The sequence below is a fragment of the Rattus norvegicus genome, chromosome 3 (assembly GCF_036323735.1).
Source record: "Rattus norvegicus strain BN/NHsdMcwi chromosome 3, GRCr8, whole genome shotgun sequence".
In the NCBI taxonomy this organism is placed as follows: Eukaryota; Metazoa; Chordata; class Mammalia; order Rodentia; family Muridae; genus Rattus; species Rattus norvegicus.
In genome coordinates this window covers 135,405,471-135,425,449 of record NC_086021.1, presented here as the reverse complement: position 1 = coordinate 135,425,449, position 19,979 = coordinate 135,405,471, and the positions used below count along the sequence as shown (strand labels likewise).

Here is a 19,979-nt window from a genome sequence, read left to right as displayed (position 1 = left end):
TTAACAGTATGAGCCCTGAGAAGCTGGAATAGGGCTTAATAAGAGGAATCATATAAAACACTTAGCCCATATTTGTGTGAGACACACACAGAAACCCAATGCTGCTCTCTGTATGTGCCAGCATAATTGTTTTATGCATAGATAAATGAAAATGTGATTCCAAGATTTGTTCAAATGAGCATGTCTGGTAAAGTCAGACATTGTCTTTAAATAGGCCTTGAAGGGTTGAGGGATAAACCATGGGGCACATAGGGAATCAGGGAAAGTGAGGAAGGTGTACAAGGCAGAGCCTGCTGAAGAAGTGCGCCCTGCCAGGACCTGGCTCACAAGTCACTGGGAAGAGTTGCCAATGAGATGGCTCAGCAGATAACGGTGCTTGCCGCCAAGCCTAACCGTCTGAGCTTGATACCCAGGGTCCATGTGGTGGAAGAAGAGAACCAACTCCTGAACGTTTTCTTCTGCCCACTGCCTACACAAGTGAATAATATAATTTACAATTTTCAATGATGCAGGGAAGTGAAAGAAGGCTTGGCCTGCCCCTCAGAGCATGGCTGTTCTCAGTCCAGGTTGTGCTGGAGTCTGAGGTATACTTTACAGTTCAGTCTGTCAGCAACCATTAATAATGTGTTCATGGACACTGTTTACTCTTGGCTTTTTTTTTTTTTTTTTTTTTTTTTGGCCCTAGGTCATAAAGCCTCTAATCTACCCTCTCCCTGTTGGCCAGTCTTCCCTTGAAAACTTGTCCGTTTCATGGTGTAGAGAACAGGAGCCTCACAGTAGCAGCCTTTGTGAGGGAAACCCAGTCCTGCCCTCATCCTCCTGTTGCTGTGCTGCCCTGCTGCTCAGCTGTGACCAGGCCTGCAGGGATCCCAAGCGGCTGTCAGGGACAGCTCTTAATGCTGCTTTCTTGGCTCAAACACTGCTTCTCAGATACTCCACTGCCTCAAGGTCAAGCTGGCCATCTGTCTGAAACTGTGAACACTGCCCTGAGTTGTAGGGTCATGGGCAAAAAGTCCTTAGTTCCTGTCCCCCTTTAGGGATCAGTGAGGTGTGTGTTAAATGTAGCTCATGGTGGGCACAGAAATAGTGTTTCCAAGTAGAGATCTTCCTGCTGTGTCCTCTTGTGCTTCTCAGGGACTTCACTCCCACTGACCCAACCTCTTCTGCCTGTCTGCTGTGTGTTCTTTTCTCTTAGTTAGGGTTTCTGTCGCTGCAAAGAGACACTTTGACCAAGGCAGCTCTTATAAAGGCAAACATTTAATTGGGACTGGCTTACTGGTTCTGAGATTCAGTCTATTATATCAGGAAGCATGGCAGTGTGCAGGCAGACGTGGTGCTAGAGAAGCTGAGAGTTCTACATCTTCTGAAGGCAAACAGGAGAAGACGATCTTCCAGGAAGCTAGAAAAAGGGTCTCAAAGCCTACTCCCACAGTGACACACTTCTTCCAACAAGGCCACACCTTCTAATAGTGCCACTCCCTGGGTCAAGCATAATTCAGAGCACCACAGAGCCAGACTTAAGCTGTATCTTGAAATGACCATTCTGCTTTGATCACTGTGTTGGTTTGATCCAAGAGCAGGCTGACTCTCACAGAAACCAGGCCACAGACTTTCTGGGGCCAAAGGATTATGAACTATGAGACCTTTGCTGTGGGTGAGACGCTGGGCACCAGCATGTGAGCTTTACACAGAGTTCTCTGAGCTTCTACTCCAGGGAAGTGAAGACAGGCAGAGCTGACCTGTTCAGCATCCTCACATCCCTGACAAGCTACCCTTGTGGGCAGAAAAGGAGAACAACACCCTGACATAATTCTCCTCCCTCTTACAGGTATATTCCACTTCTAGCTGCACTTGCCCCTGTGTCACCTTCACCTGTGTTTAAGTATGGTTCTCTCCTGCTAGGTGGTGAGAGATGCTCTGTGGAGAGCACACAATAGGGGAAGCCTGGTCACTGGTGAGAAGCCCAGTTTGAATTTTCATGTGCCTATTTCACCTGAGACCCAGCTTGCTTGTGGTGCCTCATCCATTCAGCATGTTGTGTATATGCACTAGGTATCATCAGAAGACATGAAAGTGCGGAGTGCAGACCCATGTCTTACACCAGTTTCTTTGCACAAGTAAGGGCCTCGCCCACTAGGCGCACAGCCTCAGTTTGTGTTGAACCTGTTGCGTTATGTGACAGTAGCTCTCTGTTCAACTCCACCAACACTTTCCCCATTTTCTTTCCTTTTCTCTTTTTCTTTTCTTTCTGAGACAGGGTTTCTCTAATGTATCTCTGGTTGCCCCTGGAACTTACTAATGAAAACCAGGCTGGCCTTGAACTCACAGAGATCCACCTGCCTCTGCCTCCTGAATGCTGATGTTAAAGGCATGCACCTCCCACACATACCTAGAGCCATTTTCCAAAGGGATTTAATTTGACTCAGTTTGACCAAAGGCACACTTCTGAGGTCCTGAGGAGAGATAGTTCCAAGTTCAGGTCCTTTGAGTTCTGAATGAAAGGAAACATTTGCCTAGAACAATGGTCTGTATAAATTCCTACAGAGTTATTTTCCTTTGTGTGTGTGACACATTTCCACCCCTTTCTCCCTTTTACAATAAGACTGTAACTGCTGGGACCCATTCATTTCACTCTTCTGTTCCTGGCTCACTGATCCTCAGGTGAGATTGGAGTAAAGCATTTTTTCCACTTCTTCAGCTCAGACTTTAGTAGCTGAGAACTGTCTGGTCATCTTAGGCTTGGAAAAGCTTAGACAGCTTAGACAAAGTGAAACACCATTGCCTCATACAGGAGAGAGGTGGAAGGAAAGGAGTGTCCACCCTGAAGGAGCACCCACGCCTTCCAGCAGATGGAGCAGGCAGATCTGTAAGAAAAAGAGGGGGCAGATAGAAGGGAGGAAGGGTCCACCCCTTCCCCTGGTAAAATCAGTGACAGGTCTTCAGCACGAGGCAGTACTTGGCATACCTCGGAGCGCTGCCCGCAAAGGCCACAGCCCGACGTAGACTACCCTTAGGAGTCTCAGCATGGCCTTATAGGGCATGGTGGCACTAGGGCACCATAAGTGCTCCTCAACAGTAATCATGAAATCTACTTTGAACTTATACCAAATCAGGATTTTTATGTGCTCAGTGAGCCAAATAGTGCATATGACTGGTAAGACAGCCTAGAAATGCAGGGACAGGGATGATCAGGGTTGCTCACCTGCATTCTGTGAAGCTACTCACCTGTGAACTCCTGTGCTCCTGCACACCAGCCTAATGCCCTCATTCATCTCTTATTCCAGTCATCTGGAAGCCTGAACTTTACCTGTGTAATCATTTTCCCTTCTAAAATTGACTAGATATTAAAATTAGGGATTAATTATAAAAATTGAAACAACCTTTGTAACCTTTGAAATGTTTGTCCTGAGTCTAAAGCAAGACTCCTATATAGTTGGATTTATCTTTTTAAATTCTTTCTTCCAATCTATATATTTTGATTGGGGAGTTTTGATCCATTTACATTTAATGTAGTTACCCATGGAAGTGCCATCATTTTGGCACATCATTTTTCTCTATGTCTTGTAGCTTTTTTTTTTTCATTTTCCTCCATACTTTTTTCCTATTTCTTTTGTTTTGTTTTGCCACTGACACTTGATTTCTTTTCGGTTTCCGTTTGTGTATAGTCTATAAATCATGAATAGTTGCTTGTTTTGTGTACATGTGTTTACCACAGAGATTACATATTCCACCCAAACTTATATTAATCTATTTTAAACTGATACCATCTTAGCTTCAATATTAAATTCTTTTTTTGAGCCCTTGCTATATACTAGATAGGTATTAAATGCTACAGCTGCTTCATTTTAATCCTTTCAGTAACCTGAAATTCCGGTGCTAGGCTTGGCATCCTACAAATAAGGAAACAAAAGCACACCAAGAGTGATTAATTAATCCCTAGTCTGGCTGCCAGGAAGTAGCAAAGTCAGGATTCAATTCAGGTCTGCCACACCTCCTGTGTCCCACCCAGCCCATGAACAGTCTGAACTGGCATTTCCTCCTCTTCCACCACACCAGGCTTGGCAGCCACATGCTTTTGTTCAAGCTTGTAGCTCACTAGTCACTTTCCAGAACAGGGCATTAATGACTTTCCTTTATTTGACACTTAGTATGGGTGTGTGCACTAGCGCGAAAGCACAAGCTTGTAACACCGGGCTGAGACATAAAAATGTAGAGCTGAGGAGAGTAGTTATCTCTGGTTTAAGGGAGACTAGTTATCTCTGGTTTAAAGTGACCAAGTTGTGATGTAAGTTTTCTTTTAAACTGTAAAATCTTTTTTTTTTCAAAAATAAGGTAAAACCTGTTCATTGAAGTAATACACAGAAGAAAAAGCCCAGTAGGATGGATTGGAAGGGTCCGTTTAATGCCTGCCTTTCTTCCCGTTAGTCTGCTGCCAGAAACCTTGGTGGGGAGTATGTGCTCCGCTCACTTGCTGATATTTTACCGACAAATTCTTGGAGATGTGCTCCTGAGAGACAGGACAAGCCTGCAAAGTGCTGGTAAGTGTGGGTATTTCCTGTGTGTTGATGCTGCCAAACTTGAAGGTGTGTTCTGTGCAGGCTGTATCTCCTGCATGCAGATGTGACACATGGAGTAAAACCACTAAATAGCACAGGGTGGACACATCACTTAGGAGCAGCTTTGTGAGCTCACTCATGGTCAGCTCAGCCCCACACACTCAGCCTCACCTTTTCCATCCATGTGCGAACAGTTTCCCTTCTAGCCTTGGAATTAAATGTTTTTACCTGTAACCCTGTATGTCACCTTTTCAGGAAGAAACCATCACCCAAACAGCTGTCCCTAATATAATAAAGTGTGCCCATGGCCCAGTTACAAATAGTGCCTGAGTTTCTATGCACTTTTTTTATTCTTAGAATTTCTCTTTAAATTAATTTTTATGCATATGTATTAGTTCATGTGCACACAAATGCACATATATGTGGAGGTCCAAGCTTAGTGATGAACACCTTCATTCCTTACTCTCTATCTTATTCACTGAGGAAGGGCCTCTCAGTTGAACCCAGAGCTCTCCCATACAGTTTGACTGGCTAGCTCTAGGATCCACTTTCTGTACTGGAACATATATAGGCTGCTCTACCCAACTGGTATTTGTGTGGGTTTCTGGGGAATCCAAACTTCAGTCCTCATATTTGTATAGTATGTACTTTAACCACTCAGCTGTCTCTCCAGTCCTTGTCATTTGTCTTGAATTCACAAGTTTTTTCCAAGTAAAATATTAAAAATAATTTAAAATACACAAGGTGTCATACATGAGAAAACTTTCCAAGAGGAGAGCATATGCTATAAGAGCTTAGCTCTAAAGTAAAACATCTTAATTCTGTTGTATATCACCTGAACCCTAGAAATCAGTAAGTGTCCAGATACCCACTGCCTGCTGGGTGCTGGGTATATAATGTTGTGCCATTTTGTGGTGAATGGGACCCAACCTGATGGAGCAATCAAGCTTCAAAACACAATGACATGAAGAAGCCCTCTGGCCTTTTAAAATAAGTGATCATAAAGATAATGAGGGGACATTCACCGAGAAGACCTGAACTATTCCGTAGCCAGAAGAAAGACTTCTTTCTGTGAGCAGGTCATATCAAAGATGAAACCTGAACAAGAGAATAGGCCTGTGGGGAGATGTGTGAGAGACTCCTTTGATTAGAGTAAGTGGTGTGCCTGGAGACCCAAGGCAAGAAAGTGTATCTAGGCTGGTGAGATTGACATTGAGGGCAGCAGGCATGGATGGGGCACAGGAGCAGGACAGCGTGGTGAAGCCTCACACTGTGGACAATCATGTTCCTGGCTAGAACAGATTCTACATCCAGAGTTTCGCCCCAGTAATATAAGACAGCAAAGTCTAAAGCTGCACAGAAATACCCGAAGAAATATTCGTAATGTGGGTAGTGAGACTTAGGCTTTTACCATCAGTTGCAACTAGGAACCATCACCAGCACCAGGGCTCAAGTGCAGGCTTACCAGCTGTTCCTAGAGGCAAGGAGGCTGTTCTAGATGGTTCTCTACTGAGGGACAGTATGGTGGAACGTGTTGCACTTGGCATTTCAGAAATAAATGCTACTGTTTGAATGTGCCTTTTCCAAAAGTAGTGCATTGCAGTATGGTGGTGTTTAGAGGAAGAGCCTTAGAGAGGAGTCAGGCCAAGAGTGCTGCTCATGCTCTTGAATGGATTTAGGTGTCTTTGTAGAAGGGCTTGGTACCGGGAATTCAAACTGCCCTTCAATTCTTTCACACTCTCTTGTACAGAAGACCCAGTATGGCCACCCTCATTGGAAACCTCATTTCAGAACTTCCCAGGATAAGAGGTAGAGACACAGAGATACTAAAAGGGACAGATTCACGCCTCTGAACTCTCCTGGAGGCCAAAGTGCATAAAAAGTGTTACCAGAAAATAATTGGCAAAATAATTTTAACCTGAAGAGATAACATTTCGATCAAATACAGTAAAATAGGAATGAAGTTTGAATTCTTCCTTTTGTGTGTTTCAGATTTAATTAGTCACCCCGTGCTGGCCACCTTCCCTCTGCTCCTGGAGCAGCCCGATGTGATGGATGCTCTCAGGGTAGGTAGCACGTACCATCATGTAAACCCACTGCAACCAGCGTCTCCCAGTTCCTGCTCATTGTCTAGCCAGCCTGGCCTCATCCTTCCAAGCATGGTGACTGTTACTCCCCAGGGTCTACCTTCCCCGATGCAGTGGCAGGGGACTGTGAGTTGAGCATTGTACTTTCTTGCCTGTTAGATTCCTCCATGTAAGATGTCCAAGAGGGTAGAAAATTCAGAATGGTCCACTGAATAAGTCAGCCAAGCTTTCAGGAGAGTTGGGGCGTACCTACCATCTTTAGTTTAATTCAGCATACTGTGCTGTCTGAAATAGCAACTGGATATTAAAGTGACTGGTTTGAAATCTCTGATCTTCAGCTGAATTTAAATTTCCAAAAATCACTATTTTAATGTGAACCTGAACCACTGGAGTCAACAAAGAGAGAAGCCTCGTGACCGTGCCAGGTTCATATGTAGATAACATGGAGGCACCATTGCCAAGTTTGTTCTAGGGATCTTAAAGGTGTAATGCAGCCAGCAAATGGCATGAGAACTGTCTCATTAAAGAGCCTTAGGTGAGGGGGAGCTAACAAAAGGTGAGGCCAGGGCCTAACTGCTGACAGGGATGCTGTCACAGGTAGGGGAGGATTGGCAGAAACCTTGTGAGGCAGATCAGATCCAATTTGGCATGATATGTGTGGAGGGGCCAAAGGTAGCCAAAATCAGAGGCTACACATGGAGAGCAAGGGAGGTGGGGAATGACTATGACCAGGAAGTTTCCCTGGAGGACGATTCTTCTGGCAGTACAGAAGCACATGTCCAGGACTGTGGCCATGTCAGCTGAACTTTTCTTCTCAAGAGTAATCATACTGTCATATGACAGGGAGGCACAGGCTCCCTTGTACAGGTTTCTTGTCTTATAGGTAAATGAAATTTAAAGCAGACCCAGAAGGAAACTTGAGGACAATTTTATTGTTTTTTATGCATGAAGTAAGTTAAGTGCCGGTGTTCTTGGACAGCTTTCTTGGAGATCATAGCAGGACTCCAAAAGGGAATTCGCAGTTCAGCTAGAATCCACATCATGACACAGCCTTTAGAACAGTGGACTTTTCTAGTTGAAAAGTATTTGCTTGCTGTATGTCAGAGGGGCCTGAAATAGCAGAACAAACATATTTTCATCCTGGAGCCCGAGAAACACCACAGGAGCAGCCAACTGAAGATGATGGCAGATGGAGACGATGGGGCTGGAAGAGGGATAGGGTCATCTGCACTTTCCAAGTCAGAGGTCAAGAAAGCAGGCAGGAGGCACAGGCAGGTCTGAGAAGCAGCCTCGGGTGGGGTGTCTTCAAAAAGAGGGTTGTTTCTCACTCCTGGTTCCCTTCCAGTGTGACTCCATCCCATAGCTACCCAAGGGTGAAGGCTGTTGAAGGCAGGCCCTGTTCTCTCCTAGAATCATTTGGAATGAATAGCTCTCTCTGTTGTCGTTTGTCCTTACAAGAAAGGGTAGGGGATTGACCTTGGGCTCTCCGTCTGCCTTAAGAGCCTGTTCATTTCTGCTCACATTTCATTGGCCAGAACACATGTGTCTGCTTAACTGGAAGGGAGTGGGAAAGATAGGCATCTGTTTGTTCCAGAAGGAAAGGGGTGGGTCTTGGTGAGGTGGTAGTGGCCCACACACGTTTTCTATCCCCAAGTCCCTCTGTGTGAAACTCCGAATTGCTTTCTGTGGACTAAAAGCTCAGGTGGAGTCTTCACGCTGATGGACAGTGGGCAGTTTACAGTGAGTCTTACTAAGCAATGCTCACACTGAGCCATGTTGTCTCTTAAGATTTATGCTATGAAGTGTATGAGCCTCCGGGCTTTACTCAGCTAATTTCACTTTATAGTTGGTGTTTTAATATTGATGACACCTGACTGTCATAAAATGCTGAGGCTCTGAAGGGTTCTCTCAACCTAGAGGCAGTAGGTGCAAGTTATGGGTGGGATGTCACAGCCCCAAGAGGCAGAAACAACCTGGCCACACTAACACTTCACGGTCAGCCTATCCACATCCTTTCCCCAGGGGTATCTAGGCACCTATGGGCTGCTCTACCCAGAAAGGGTTGGTGTCTTCAGGACACCTGTAGAGTCAGGTACCAGTCAGGTAGTTATCTTCCAATCCACACAAAGCCAGTCCTGGACAGTCAGTCTGGAGACTGGGGAATTCACCCAGCCAGAGGGACCTGAAACTGCCAGGAATCACGTTGCCAAGGTCTTCAGTTCATCGCTGTGTGGGATCCCTCGATCTCTAGCTTCTCTGTTTAAAGAAGCTTTTGTAAAGCCTGTGGAAATGTTTACATGCAAATGGACTTGTCTGTCCCATCTGTGTCACTGGTGTGGCAGGCAGAGTCACTGGTGTTGGGGACTTGGCAGGATTTCCTATTTCTGTTGCAGTCTCACCTTGGAAGCTCATGACTGTCTGAGCATCTGGGCATTGTGTGTGTTTGGCACGGGGCGGGGGGTGGGGGTTAGCCCATTCTTTGCCCTCCCTGCCAGGCTGGTTCTGGGTTGCTGGCAGTAGATGCCAAGACAGTGTCTCCTCTTTAGCGTTCGATGCTGTGCAGCAATCCTGACCTGCCCTTCACTTTAACTACGGGTGAAGCTGCAGAAGGTGCTGCCAGGACTTGTGACTGCTCTGACTAATAGTGTTTCTCTTCTCTTCTGTAGAGTTCCTGGGCTGAGAAAGAAAGCACACTAAAGCGATCGGAGAAGGTAACTGGGTTTCACACTGACCTCAACTCTGATTTCCCATGTGTTCTAACAAGGCCTCTGTTTCAGTGAGCAGCCCTAGATGTCACCCCTTCTCAGCTAAACTGTGTCATTGTGCTCATAGACAAAATCTAAGAAAGCAGCATGCTTGCTTCTTAATGTAAAAGGCCCCTGAACAAGCCAGGCATTGTCATCCCTGAGTTTCACTTACGGAGGAAGTGGAGGAAGTCTCTTAACTAGTGGTGCAGCTCACTAGCACACGTCCTTTGTTTTTTTAAACCCCTTGAGCTCTCCCACACCTATCAAGTAAAGAGAAGAGACAGAGGAGCTGGTCTGAATGGTGGATGCACTGAATGGGTGCCTGGTCTGGTTTACACTGGTTTTCACTGCTGCAGGCTCCTGGGCTAACTCAGCAAGCCTGGCTTTGACCAGTAAGATAGGACATCACTGCCAGAATCCAGGACTGGACAGTCATTTTCTGTATAGGACCAGGGAGTGACTTCAGACAGGCATTGTAGGGCACATTGTCTCTCCCACAGTGAGCAACTGTCAAAGAAAAAGCAGCAGAGATGGCACGCGAGAGCCCAAAGCTCTGTTTCTATAAACATTTATTTTCAAAAGGAGGCAGAGGCCACATGAGGTTCATGTATGCTACTTCACGACCTAGCAGGTGTCCCCCAGGCCATGTGCCACATGTGCCCTAGGATAGTTGTGGGTGTGGCCCGACATGAAATAGGGACTGCACTTAGAACAATACAGTCCCAATTTCAAGAGGTTGGATACACCTTAAAGTGTTAATTGTTTACAAGAAATGTAGCAGAAAAAAAGAAAAAAGAAAAGAAAACACTTAAACTTCAGAGCAGGAGCAAGAATTACAGCCTGAGCTCCCACATGACCAATAACACCAGACTTTACCCAGTCTGTAGGTTCTAGAACAACTGGGTGAGGTGCAGGGCCTCAGGCTCCTAGAAGCTGCCCCATATGTATGGTATGCTTGGGCGCACTCCATGTGCACAGCGGACTGTTTGGAGCCCTCTGCGCTCAACTACAGTGCCTCTGGGATCCCACCCCCAGCCCGTTGGCTGCAGGTTAAGTGGATCCTCCCATTATCTAGGGAGGGTCTGATGTCCTCAGGCTGGTGAGCCTTCACCCCTCACCAGTAGTCTCCTCTGCTTGGGCCCCCTTTCTCTAGATCCTAGAGTGCTTGTCATACTTCTTAATATGCAACCCTGGCTGACCAGGATCTTGTTAAGTAGACCTAATTGACCTCGAACTCAGAGTCTACCTACCCTTGCCCAGTCCGTTCTTTCTAACATTGAGGCAGTTAGTTATCTCTTGACAGATAATAATCCAGCCAAGTCTACACAGTCACCTCACATTGTGGTGTGTGTGTGTGTGTGTGTGTGTGTGTGTGTGTGTGTGTGTGTGTGTGTGTGTGATGTCACTACAGTAGATGGCAACACTTTGGTCTCCTTCACTAAACACAGTGAAGTGGAGTTCAGGAGACCCCTGCTCTAGAGCCTCTGCAGAGTTCTTAGGGAGAGCTGCTAAACTCTACTGTGAGTCTCACTGATGCCGGCTCTGAGCACGTGCCATCCCTGTCAGCCCCTCTATCCTGCTCCTCGGTGGCTTTCAGTGGACAGCTCACACTGTACTTTGAGAGCAATGATGCCAGGCTATTGATAGTTCCTTTGTGGTGATGTTTTCCAGAGAGACAAAGAGCTCCTAAAGGCCGAGTTCCTCCTGGTCTACCATGACTGCGTGCTCCCTCTTCTGCATTCCACATTGCTGCCCCCCTTTAGGTGGGCCGAGGAAGAGACAGAGGCTGCTAGATGGAAAGCCATCGCTGACTTCCTCAAGCAAAGCCGAGAGAACGAGGGTTCCCTGAAGGCTCTTCTGTCACCAGATGGAGTTCACAAACCATTTGACCTTTCAGAGCAGACCTATGACTTCTTGGGTGAAATAAGAAAGAACTCAGGCTAATGATGGCCATGGCTCCCGATTCCCACTGGACCCAGTGAGTTCCCCAGGATGACTTGGCTCAAACAACAGAACCAAAAGAAACAGACTGGTTAGAACTTAGGTCATATTCTTTTGTGTGCAAATAATATTTTCAAAAAACTATCTAATAATTTGATGCATGTAAAACAATAAAATAAATTTTATAAGGAATATTGTTATATCTAAAATTTTTGTTCAAAACACCAATTATTCAAGTGTCAACCTGAAGGTGTAGATGTCTATAAGAGCAGTTTTTAGCAAAAGTTGAATTTGTGGTTATCCAAGAAAGTGAAAATACAACCCCCTAACTGGGAAAAGATCTCTCCAAGTATAAGACTAATACAAATTTAATGTCAAGGATGGGGCGCAGTGGTAGAGCGCTTATCTAGTTCATGCCAGGCCCTGGCTCCAGCCCTAGCATTGCAGAGACAGTCTAATATGCAGAATATATGAGCTGCTAAATACTGTTAGTGGTATTTATAGGCTCATCGGAGAAATTGTGTTGTTAGTCATTTAGTCCAGTCTGATGTTTGCTTTACCCTTGATTAGAACAAATGCAGAATCCTTGTCTTTTAAAGTCAATATAAAAAGTCCTCTGTCAAAATGAATTTTTTCCCACACTGAAGAGTGGAGCTGACATGGCTTTTCATAGAACACCAAGATCTTAGTTCATTTCAGATATCCTCACAAATGCTGCCGAATGTCTCAAGGGTGTTGGTGCTGGTGGTTGGTTACTGGTTGGTGTTTGTTAAGGAGTTTGTGCAACGAAGGACCAGCAAGAAGAAATTAGCTAACATAACAGCAAGATCAAACTTGTCCCAAGGAACTTGACACCCCAATCCCTCAGGAAGTAGTCTAATGATAATGCCACCCCCTTTCCCCTCCATCCTTCTCTCTCTCCTACCTAGTGTCAGGGCTGAAAGGGTGGAGCAGGGTGGAAAGAAGAACCCACCAAGCAGCTAACTCCAGCTACCCGTGTGTACTGCCTCAGAGGCTCCATCTCCTCATGTGCAGACAGACAGGACTTGTTCTTTTAAAGAACAAGCATGTTCTTTAAAAGGAAAAATAAGTGTGCTAATAACATTTCTTAAAGGTATTTAAGGAAAAGTCTGGATCAAGGAAGAAGAGGCTGACCTAAACTGTTTGAGTCCACAATACATTTTTTTAAACATTTAATTAAAACTCTTTTTTTTCTTTTTTCTTTTTTTTTTTTTCAGAGCCAGGGCCTTGCGCTTGCTAGGCAAGCGCTCTACCACTGAGCTAAATCCCCAACCCCTTCCACAATACATTTTAACAATGTATTGAGACCTTTAGTATTAGAAATTTACTATATTATGACACTTCTGAGCTGTTCTGATTCCACTAGGCCCAAGCTCTTAAAGGTCCCAATCCTTTTTGACATTGCCACACTGGGACCAAGCCTCCAACCTGTAAAATCTAGGGAGACATACTTAAATTCTATCCAAACCACAATGGGCCTTGAGCTCAGAAATGAACATGGTCTGGCGGGATTCCTGGCCCAAAATATGACAGACAAGTGGGAACTTGGCCTTGACAAAACATTCCCTGTGCCTGTCTGTCGTCAGTGACTGGTAGGGAGCTGAAAAGAAGACGCCTTTTCTGACCATCATTCTAAGGCAGCTCTTTTCCTTCTGAGGGTCTCTCCACTGTTTTTCCTGGAAACCCTGCCTGGTCAAAGTGCATAGGGATTCCAGGGGTCTCTACCCAGCCTTAGGGTCATCTCCACTTAGTCTCCTGGAGGCCTGTTTTTAAAGGAACGTAAGACACACCACTGCTACCTACTGCCAAGTCAGATTTCTCTGTAGAATCTGTGTGTGTGTGTGTGTGTGTGTGTGTGTGTGTGTGTGTGTGGTGTGTGTGTGTGTGTGGTGTGTGTGTGTGTGTGTGTCTCTGTATCTCTGTGTTTATGTGTCTGTGTGTCTATGTCTCTCTGTGTGTATGTGTGTGTATGTCTTTGTGTGTCTGTGTGTCTATGTGTGTGTATGTCTGTGTGTGTGTCTATGTCTGTGTATGTGTGTCTGTGTGTCTATGTCTGTGTGCGTGTGTATGTCTGTGTCTATGTCTGTGTTTGTGAGTCTGTGTGTGTGTCTGTGTGTCTGTGTGTGTTTGTGTGTCTGTGTGTATATATGTGTCTGTGTGTCTATGTCTGTGTCTGTATGTGTGTGTGTCTATGTCTGTGTATGTGTGTCTGTGTGTCTATGTCTGTGTGCGTGTGTATGTCTGTGTCTATGTCTGTGTTTGTGAGTCTGTGTGTGTGTGTGTCTGTGTGTTTGTGTGTCTTGTGTGTTTGTGTGTCTGTGTGTATATATGTGTATGTTTGTCTATGTCTGTGTGTTTGTGTGTCTGTCTGTGTGTGTGTGTCTATGTCTGTGTCTGTGTGTGTGTCTATGTCTGTGTCTGTGTGTGTTTGTGTGTCTATGTGTGTATGTGTGTGTGTCTATGTCTGTGTCTGTGTGTGTCTGTGTGTCTATGTCTGTGTGTGTTTGTGTGTCTATGTCTGTGTGTGTTTGTGTGTGTGTATGTGTGTGTCTATGTGTGTTTGTGAGTCTGTGTGTGTGTCTGTGTGTGTGTTTCTATATGTGTGTCTATGTCTGTGTGTGTGTCTGTGTGTGTGTATGTGTGTGTGTGTTTCTATGTGTGTGTCTATGTCTGTGTGTGTGTGTCTGTGTGTGTGTGTCTGTGTGTGTGTGTGTTTCTATGTGTGTGTCTATGTCTGTGTGTCTGTGTGTCTGTGTCTCTGTGTGTTTCTATGTGTGTATGTGTGTGTGTGTTTCTATGTGTGCACACACACCTGTGGCCTGTGGGGGGATTGTTTGTCTTTGGTTTTTCATGACACGTCCTTTGATGCTATTATATATTAGTTGGCTTATTTGTGGCTGGGATATAAATGGATTATATCACATTTGGGATATAAATAAATGCTGGCGAGACCCTTTTAGTGGAGGTGGGGCCAGGAGAAAAAGCCATTTCCAGAACTCTCAGGCTATCTTCCCTGTTCGTATTGTGTCAGGAGCTGATGGCTGTGGACAGTTTCCTAGTTTTTGACACATGGAGAAAGTACAAAGACAGCCACAAACAATTTAAGTGATGCTGGGCCAAAAAGGGAGGGACACAGAGAGCCAGCCATGACTAGAGGGTCTAGCCTAACCCTGCCTGTGAGAAACTTCTCCTTCCTTTCAATCAGGGGAATCTTGTTTTTTCAGCAGAACCTCTCTGGCTTTTTAAATGTCACTTTTTAGCTTCCAAAACAGGAAAGGGTTGTCAAGGAGCCAAAAGCATCCTGGAAATAGTCCTGGGGTGTGTGTGTGAAGAAGGGAGGCTCAACAGCAGGCTGAGTTAGACCTGCAAGGGAGGAGTGTGAAAAGGAAGCCTTCTCCACAGGGTCCTACCTGGAAGATGAGGAGACTCCCTAAATCAGAACCATAGAAAATAAATCATAAGGCTGATCTTCCTCAGTCTCAAACACCTAACCTCTTTATTACTGCCTTTTAGAATTTGTGCGTCTCTCTCTCTCTCTCTCTCTCTCTCTCTCTCTCTCTCTCTCTCTCTCTCTCTCTCTCTGTGTGTGTGTGTGTGTGTGTGTGTGTGTGTGTGTGTGTGTGTGTGTTGCTCATTTAGAGAGAGTGTGTGATGTTCAGAGGCAACCTTGGGTGCAGTCCTAGACCACATTATTTGGGGAGGGTCTTTGTTCTCTGCTCTGTTATACAAGGTTAACTGGCCTGGATCTTTTTGGAATTCTCCTGCTTCTGCCTCCCAACTCAGAGTGCTGGCTCTACAGATGCATAGTACAGCCGGCTTTATATGGGTCCTGAGGATCTGAACCCAGGTCCTTACACTTTCCCAGCCAGTCCTTTACCCAGTGAACTGTTTCCTCAGCCTCTTTTGCCACTGCTCGAGTGTTCTATCATCAGATCTGCTGGAGGTCCTTATCCCTGGGTGCTTCAGATGATGCCAAAGAGCAGGAAGTCTCCGGCTTCAGTGATTCTGTGGTGTTGACTCTGTGGTCTTGTGAACTCCTATGGAGTCTCCGGATGAGCATTCCCATGACCAGGGCAGCCTTGCCTGGCCTCCCAGGAGCATCTTGGAAAAGCATTATCCCTACAAAGGAAGAAAGGAGCAGAGATGTCATCCTCAAGGGAGGGTTTTGTCAGTCTGCAGTGTGGTAGGATATCTGTCACAGGGTCCCCACACTTCCTCTTGTGTAAAGTGTTCCCAAGGCAGAGGAGTTCTCTGGCAGGGACAATGATCAGACCTGATTGTTGGCCCAGTGCAATGTATTCTATTTCCTCAATTCAAAGAGGTGGGGACGGAACTGCACTTCCTTAGGTGCCTGCACATCTGAGGGGTGTTACTGTGTGTCCCGTTGTTTATTCAGAATGTTGCTGGGACAACTACTATACTACCAAGCTGAGTGCCACCTCTGTCCTAACTTAGAGCACGCACATGTGGTCAGGAACCACAGGAAATAACCTCAAAGCTAGGGTGTGATGGCTATGAGGTCCTACAGTGGTGTCTCATTTTTCGTGACATTTAAATTCTGTTTGGGCTGTGGCCATAGCTCAACTGCTGCACACAGACAAGGACCTGAGTTCAGTGCTCACATAAAAAATGCCAAGCACAACAGCAACATGGAAAGCACTGGCTGGCGAGGCCCAGGCAGGCCACTGCCTCTGGGCTCACTGGCAGGCTAGTCTAGCCTACTCCGTGAGCTCCAGGTCACAGAGAGACTCTAAAAGCAAGGTAAACGGCACCTGAGGATGTGCTCTAGGCTCTGTGTGCACATATATATACGCCCGGACACTCAACCAACTCTAGTAGTTCTCTAACTGGGGCACTAGTAGCCCAGTGGCAGTAAGTCAGCAATGTGTATACAATATATATTCCTATCTGGGTGCTCCCTCTCCAAGCCACTACCTGACCTTGGAGCCATCTCAACTCCAACATCCAAAACTGTTTCGGGACCGCGTAAGCCTGAAAACACTGTCTCTGGAAATACAGCATGTCAGCTGAGCTCCTGCGATCCGGCACAGTAATCATATCAACTTGGGGAGGAAGGAATGAGGGATAAGAAATGACCAGAGCACAGCTGAGCCGCCACACAGGTAGGACACCGGTGGCCTATGACACCTGACTCAGCGGTGACTGACACTGAATGAGGGTGTGTGGGCTGCGGGCAGCAATATAACGTTGAAATCATTAATGGGATGCAGCTCACACTGGGGACTTTGGTAGCTCACTCGGGGTTAGTCAGTTTCTTACAGTCTACAGGCATGGACCTTACCCTGCTCATCTGTGTCTAGCGCTGCCCACAAAGATTAATACAGAACTTTGTTCTTTCTCAGAGGCCAACCTGGAGGCTATCAAAATAGCAAGACGGGGAGGAGGAAGGGGAGGAGGAAGGAGAGAAGGAAGGAGAGAAAGAGAAAGGGGAGGAGAAGGAGGGGAAAGGTTGTCACTAAAATTTTTATGACTGGAGAAATGAGGGGTGGCATCATTCAAACACTCGTTGTGGGTCCTCCGTGCCACCAGGCAGCATTCCAGATGGCGCAGTGGCCCACTGCAAGAATATTCCTGCTCTCCTCAAGGCCATCTAAGGAAGGGAATGGACAAGGTTCAGGGACAACCGTCAATGAGCAGTGAATGAGCCGGAGAAATTCCCGGCAGTGGTAAGAGTGTGCAGAGAATTAACAGGCGGCGGTAGATTTACACTCGGCTCCAGCCAAGGACAGTCTGCCTCCCCTTGCCCACTGGGTAGAGCTGAGACCCTTGATCAGGACCCAACAGAAACAAGGGAGGCAGGGTAAGGAAAGCAGGACACAAAATATTACCATGCTGGTGCTGATTCTCCCTCTCCCTCCTCCTCCCTCCCCCTCCTCTTCCTCCTCCTCTTCCTCCTCCTCTTCCTCCTCATCCTCCTTCTCCCTCTCTCTCTCTCTCTCTCTCTCTCTCTCTCTCTCTCTCTCTCATTATTTTGGTAGATTTTGTTTTGGTTAATTGATTTGGGTTTTTTTTTGTTTTTTGTTTTTTTTTTGTTTGTTTTTGGTTTTTTTTGTTTGTTTTTTGCTTGAGGTACAGCCTCACTCGGTAGCCCAACTGGGCCTTGATCTCATGAGTAATCCTCCTGCCTCAGCCTCCCACATTCTGAAATTATAGCTGCAAACTACCATACACACCTGACTTTCCCATCCCCACCCCCACCCCATACCTCCCAGCCAGGACACAGAGGCCGTGTTCTAGACCATGAACTGAGCCCAGAACTGGCAGAGGATGCGAAGACGTCTCCAGAAGTAGCCTTCGATGCCTGGCCTGATGAATGGAATGAGCCCTCGGAACCAGAGAGCGTGCAAAGCTGCAACAAAATCCCTGACAGAAGCAACAGAAGGAAGGCTTTGCTTGGCTCAGTTTGAGGGATAGTCTATAATGGCGGGCAAAACGTGGTTCCGAGAACATATGTGGCTGGCCATGTTACACCACAGGCCGGAGCAGAGATGAATGTCGGTGTTCAGCTCACCCAACCCTTTATATTCCGGGTGAGATCCTACCCATCAGATGGTGTCACTACATTTAGGGCAGGTCTTCCTACCTCAACCCAGTGTCTCTAGAGGCCTCCTCACAGATGACCCTGGAGGAGGTTTGTCTCCTGGGTGAGACTAGATTCTGCCGGGTCGTGATCAATACTATGTAGGAGAACTCCCGGAAGGAAACCGTGGCTGCAAAGGCTGGTTGACTGGTTGGAACTGCAGTGACATGGAGAGGACCAAGGGTTGCAGGCCCAGAGTCCAATTACATCTCATCCTGTCTCTTAGCCTTAGCCCTCCAAACAGCCATTTCCTTGCCCATCTCTGCGTGGGACCTAACATCCTGTGATTAATAGATAAAACCCTTTTGGGATTTATTAACTTAGCCAACCACTGACTTCTACCAACTCAAAAGCTAAGAACGTCATCAGATAGCGTCTGAGCCTGTAGGGGAGATTCGCTTCTCTGATGTTTCCACCCAAGTATTTTAAAATTACTTCCATTTATGACTGTCTATGTTCTGCAGCTGTAAGACAGTGAAACGTGAACCATGGGATAGCTAACGCTGTGTGTTCCTGGCCATGGGCACTCAAATTTGGCTCCTGAACGAGCTATCTCCTGCTTCCTTTGAGGTGAGAGAGGTATTTTTTTCTTTCTTTTTTTCGGAGCTGGGGACCGAACCCAGGGCCTTGCGCTTGCCAGGCAAGCGCTCTACCACTGAGCTAAATCCCCAACCCCGAGAGATATTTTTTTTAACATCAAAGTATTCTTCCCCCAAATCCTTGTGCACCTTTCCTGCCCCAGCTCCTCCTGGGTTCTAGAAGGTGTTAGAGCAATCACAGCATGGAGAAAGCTCAAGAAAATCATAAAGTAGCCCATATGGCCTGAGCTCACCCCCAAAGCTGACCATATACAAAACAGAGTATCCAAGGCTTGTCCTGGGGTTCAGAGCTGGCACCACAGTACAACAGAGCCTTCAAAACATTGAAACCACAGCCCAAGGAGACACAGAGCTCCTCGACTGATAAAACTCATTAGTACTCAAGACAGGATTTAAACTTGGTGCAAATCCCGTGACATAAGATTCCTAATGTCCACGAGACAATCCACAATCAACATCTGTAAGAGAAAAAGACAAAAAGACAACCAAGAGCTAATAAGTCCAAGACTACATAATTATTAGAACTAAGGCATTAACGCAACTCTCATAACCATGTTCCAAGAAGTAAGGGCAAGCGCTGGAGAGATGGCTCAGTGGTTAAGAGCACTGACTGCTCTTCCAGAGGTCCTGAGTTCAATTCCCAGCAACCACATGGTGGCTCACAACCATCTGTAATGGAATCTGATGCCCTCTTCTGGTGTGTCTGAAGACCACTACTGTGTACTCATATAAAATAAAATCCTTAAAAAAAAAAAAAAGAAGTAAGAGTAAATCTATTTCAATGGAAAACAAACCATTTCAACAGGGAAACATAATACAAACAAGAATTGAGGTAAATTTTAGAGAGATAAACTGTTGTAAAATGGCAAACCTCCATGAACATACACACACACACACACACACACACACACACACACACACACACTAACAGTAGGTGAAATTAAAATATGTAAAAAAAATCCACTTCAGAGAGACTACAGAAACCTTATCGTCATATGGTCCCTTTACCTCTCTCTTGCCCCGTGTGGAGGTCACTGTATTAAATACATACAAACTAAAATTATCACCAAATACGAGTACACTGTTTGCTCTGGACCATGGTAATACTTTGCCCACATACTTACCATCCATGTCACTATTCCTTCATTTTGACTACCCACAGCTCCCTACTGGTAGAATTTTCCTTTGCTGGAACTTGTGTGTGTGTGTGTGTGTGTGTGTGTGTGTGTGTGTGTGTGTGTGTGTGTGTACAGCACACTGTGAGTCGACAGTATGTGAATATGTATATATACAGATGTGTGCTCTAGCGTGCTCTGACATATTCCTTTGTGACAGGATCTCGGTGAATCAGGACTGAGGCTAGCATCGAAGAGAGCACCGGGGATGCTGTGTGCCTTCGTGTCCCTGGAATTTGTTTACAAGCTGCT

General features: G+C 46.0%; 1 protein-coding gene across 3 annotated transcripts in view; it reads left to right on the top strand.

The window, feature by feature from the left end:
• The window catches only part of Nphp1 (nephrocystin 1), a 55,579-nt gene extending 44,056 nt beyond the window's left edge, over window positions 1-11,523 (top strand). For all 3 annotated transcript variants that reach the window (NM_001314004.1, NM_001314003.1, NM_001314002.1), the window contains exons 17-20: window positions 4,426-4,538; window positions 6,549-6,622; window positions 9,310-9,354; window positions 11,062-11,523. In NM_001314004.1, coding sequence (NP_001300933.1) covers window positions 4,426-4,538; window positions 6,549-6,622; window positions 9,310-9,354; window positions 11,062-11,334 — 505 coding nt within the window. In that variant the 3' untranslated portion in view covers window positions 11,335-11,523. The remainder of the gene's footprint in view (window positions 1-4,425; window positions 4,539-6,548; window positions 6,623-9,309; window positions 9,355-11,061) is intronic.
• Window positions 11,524-19,979: the final 8,456 nt, after the last annotated feature.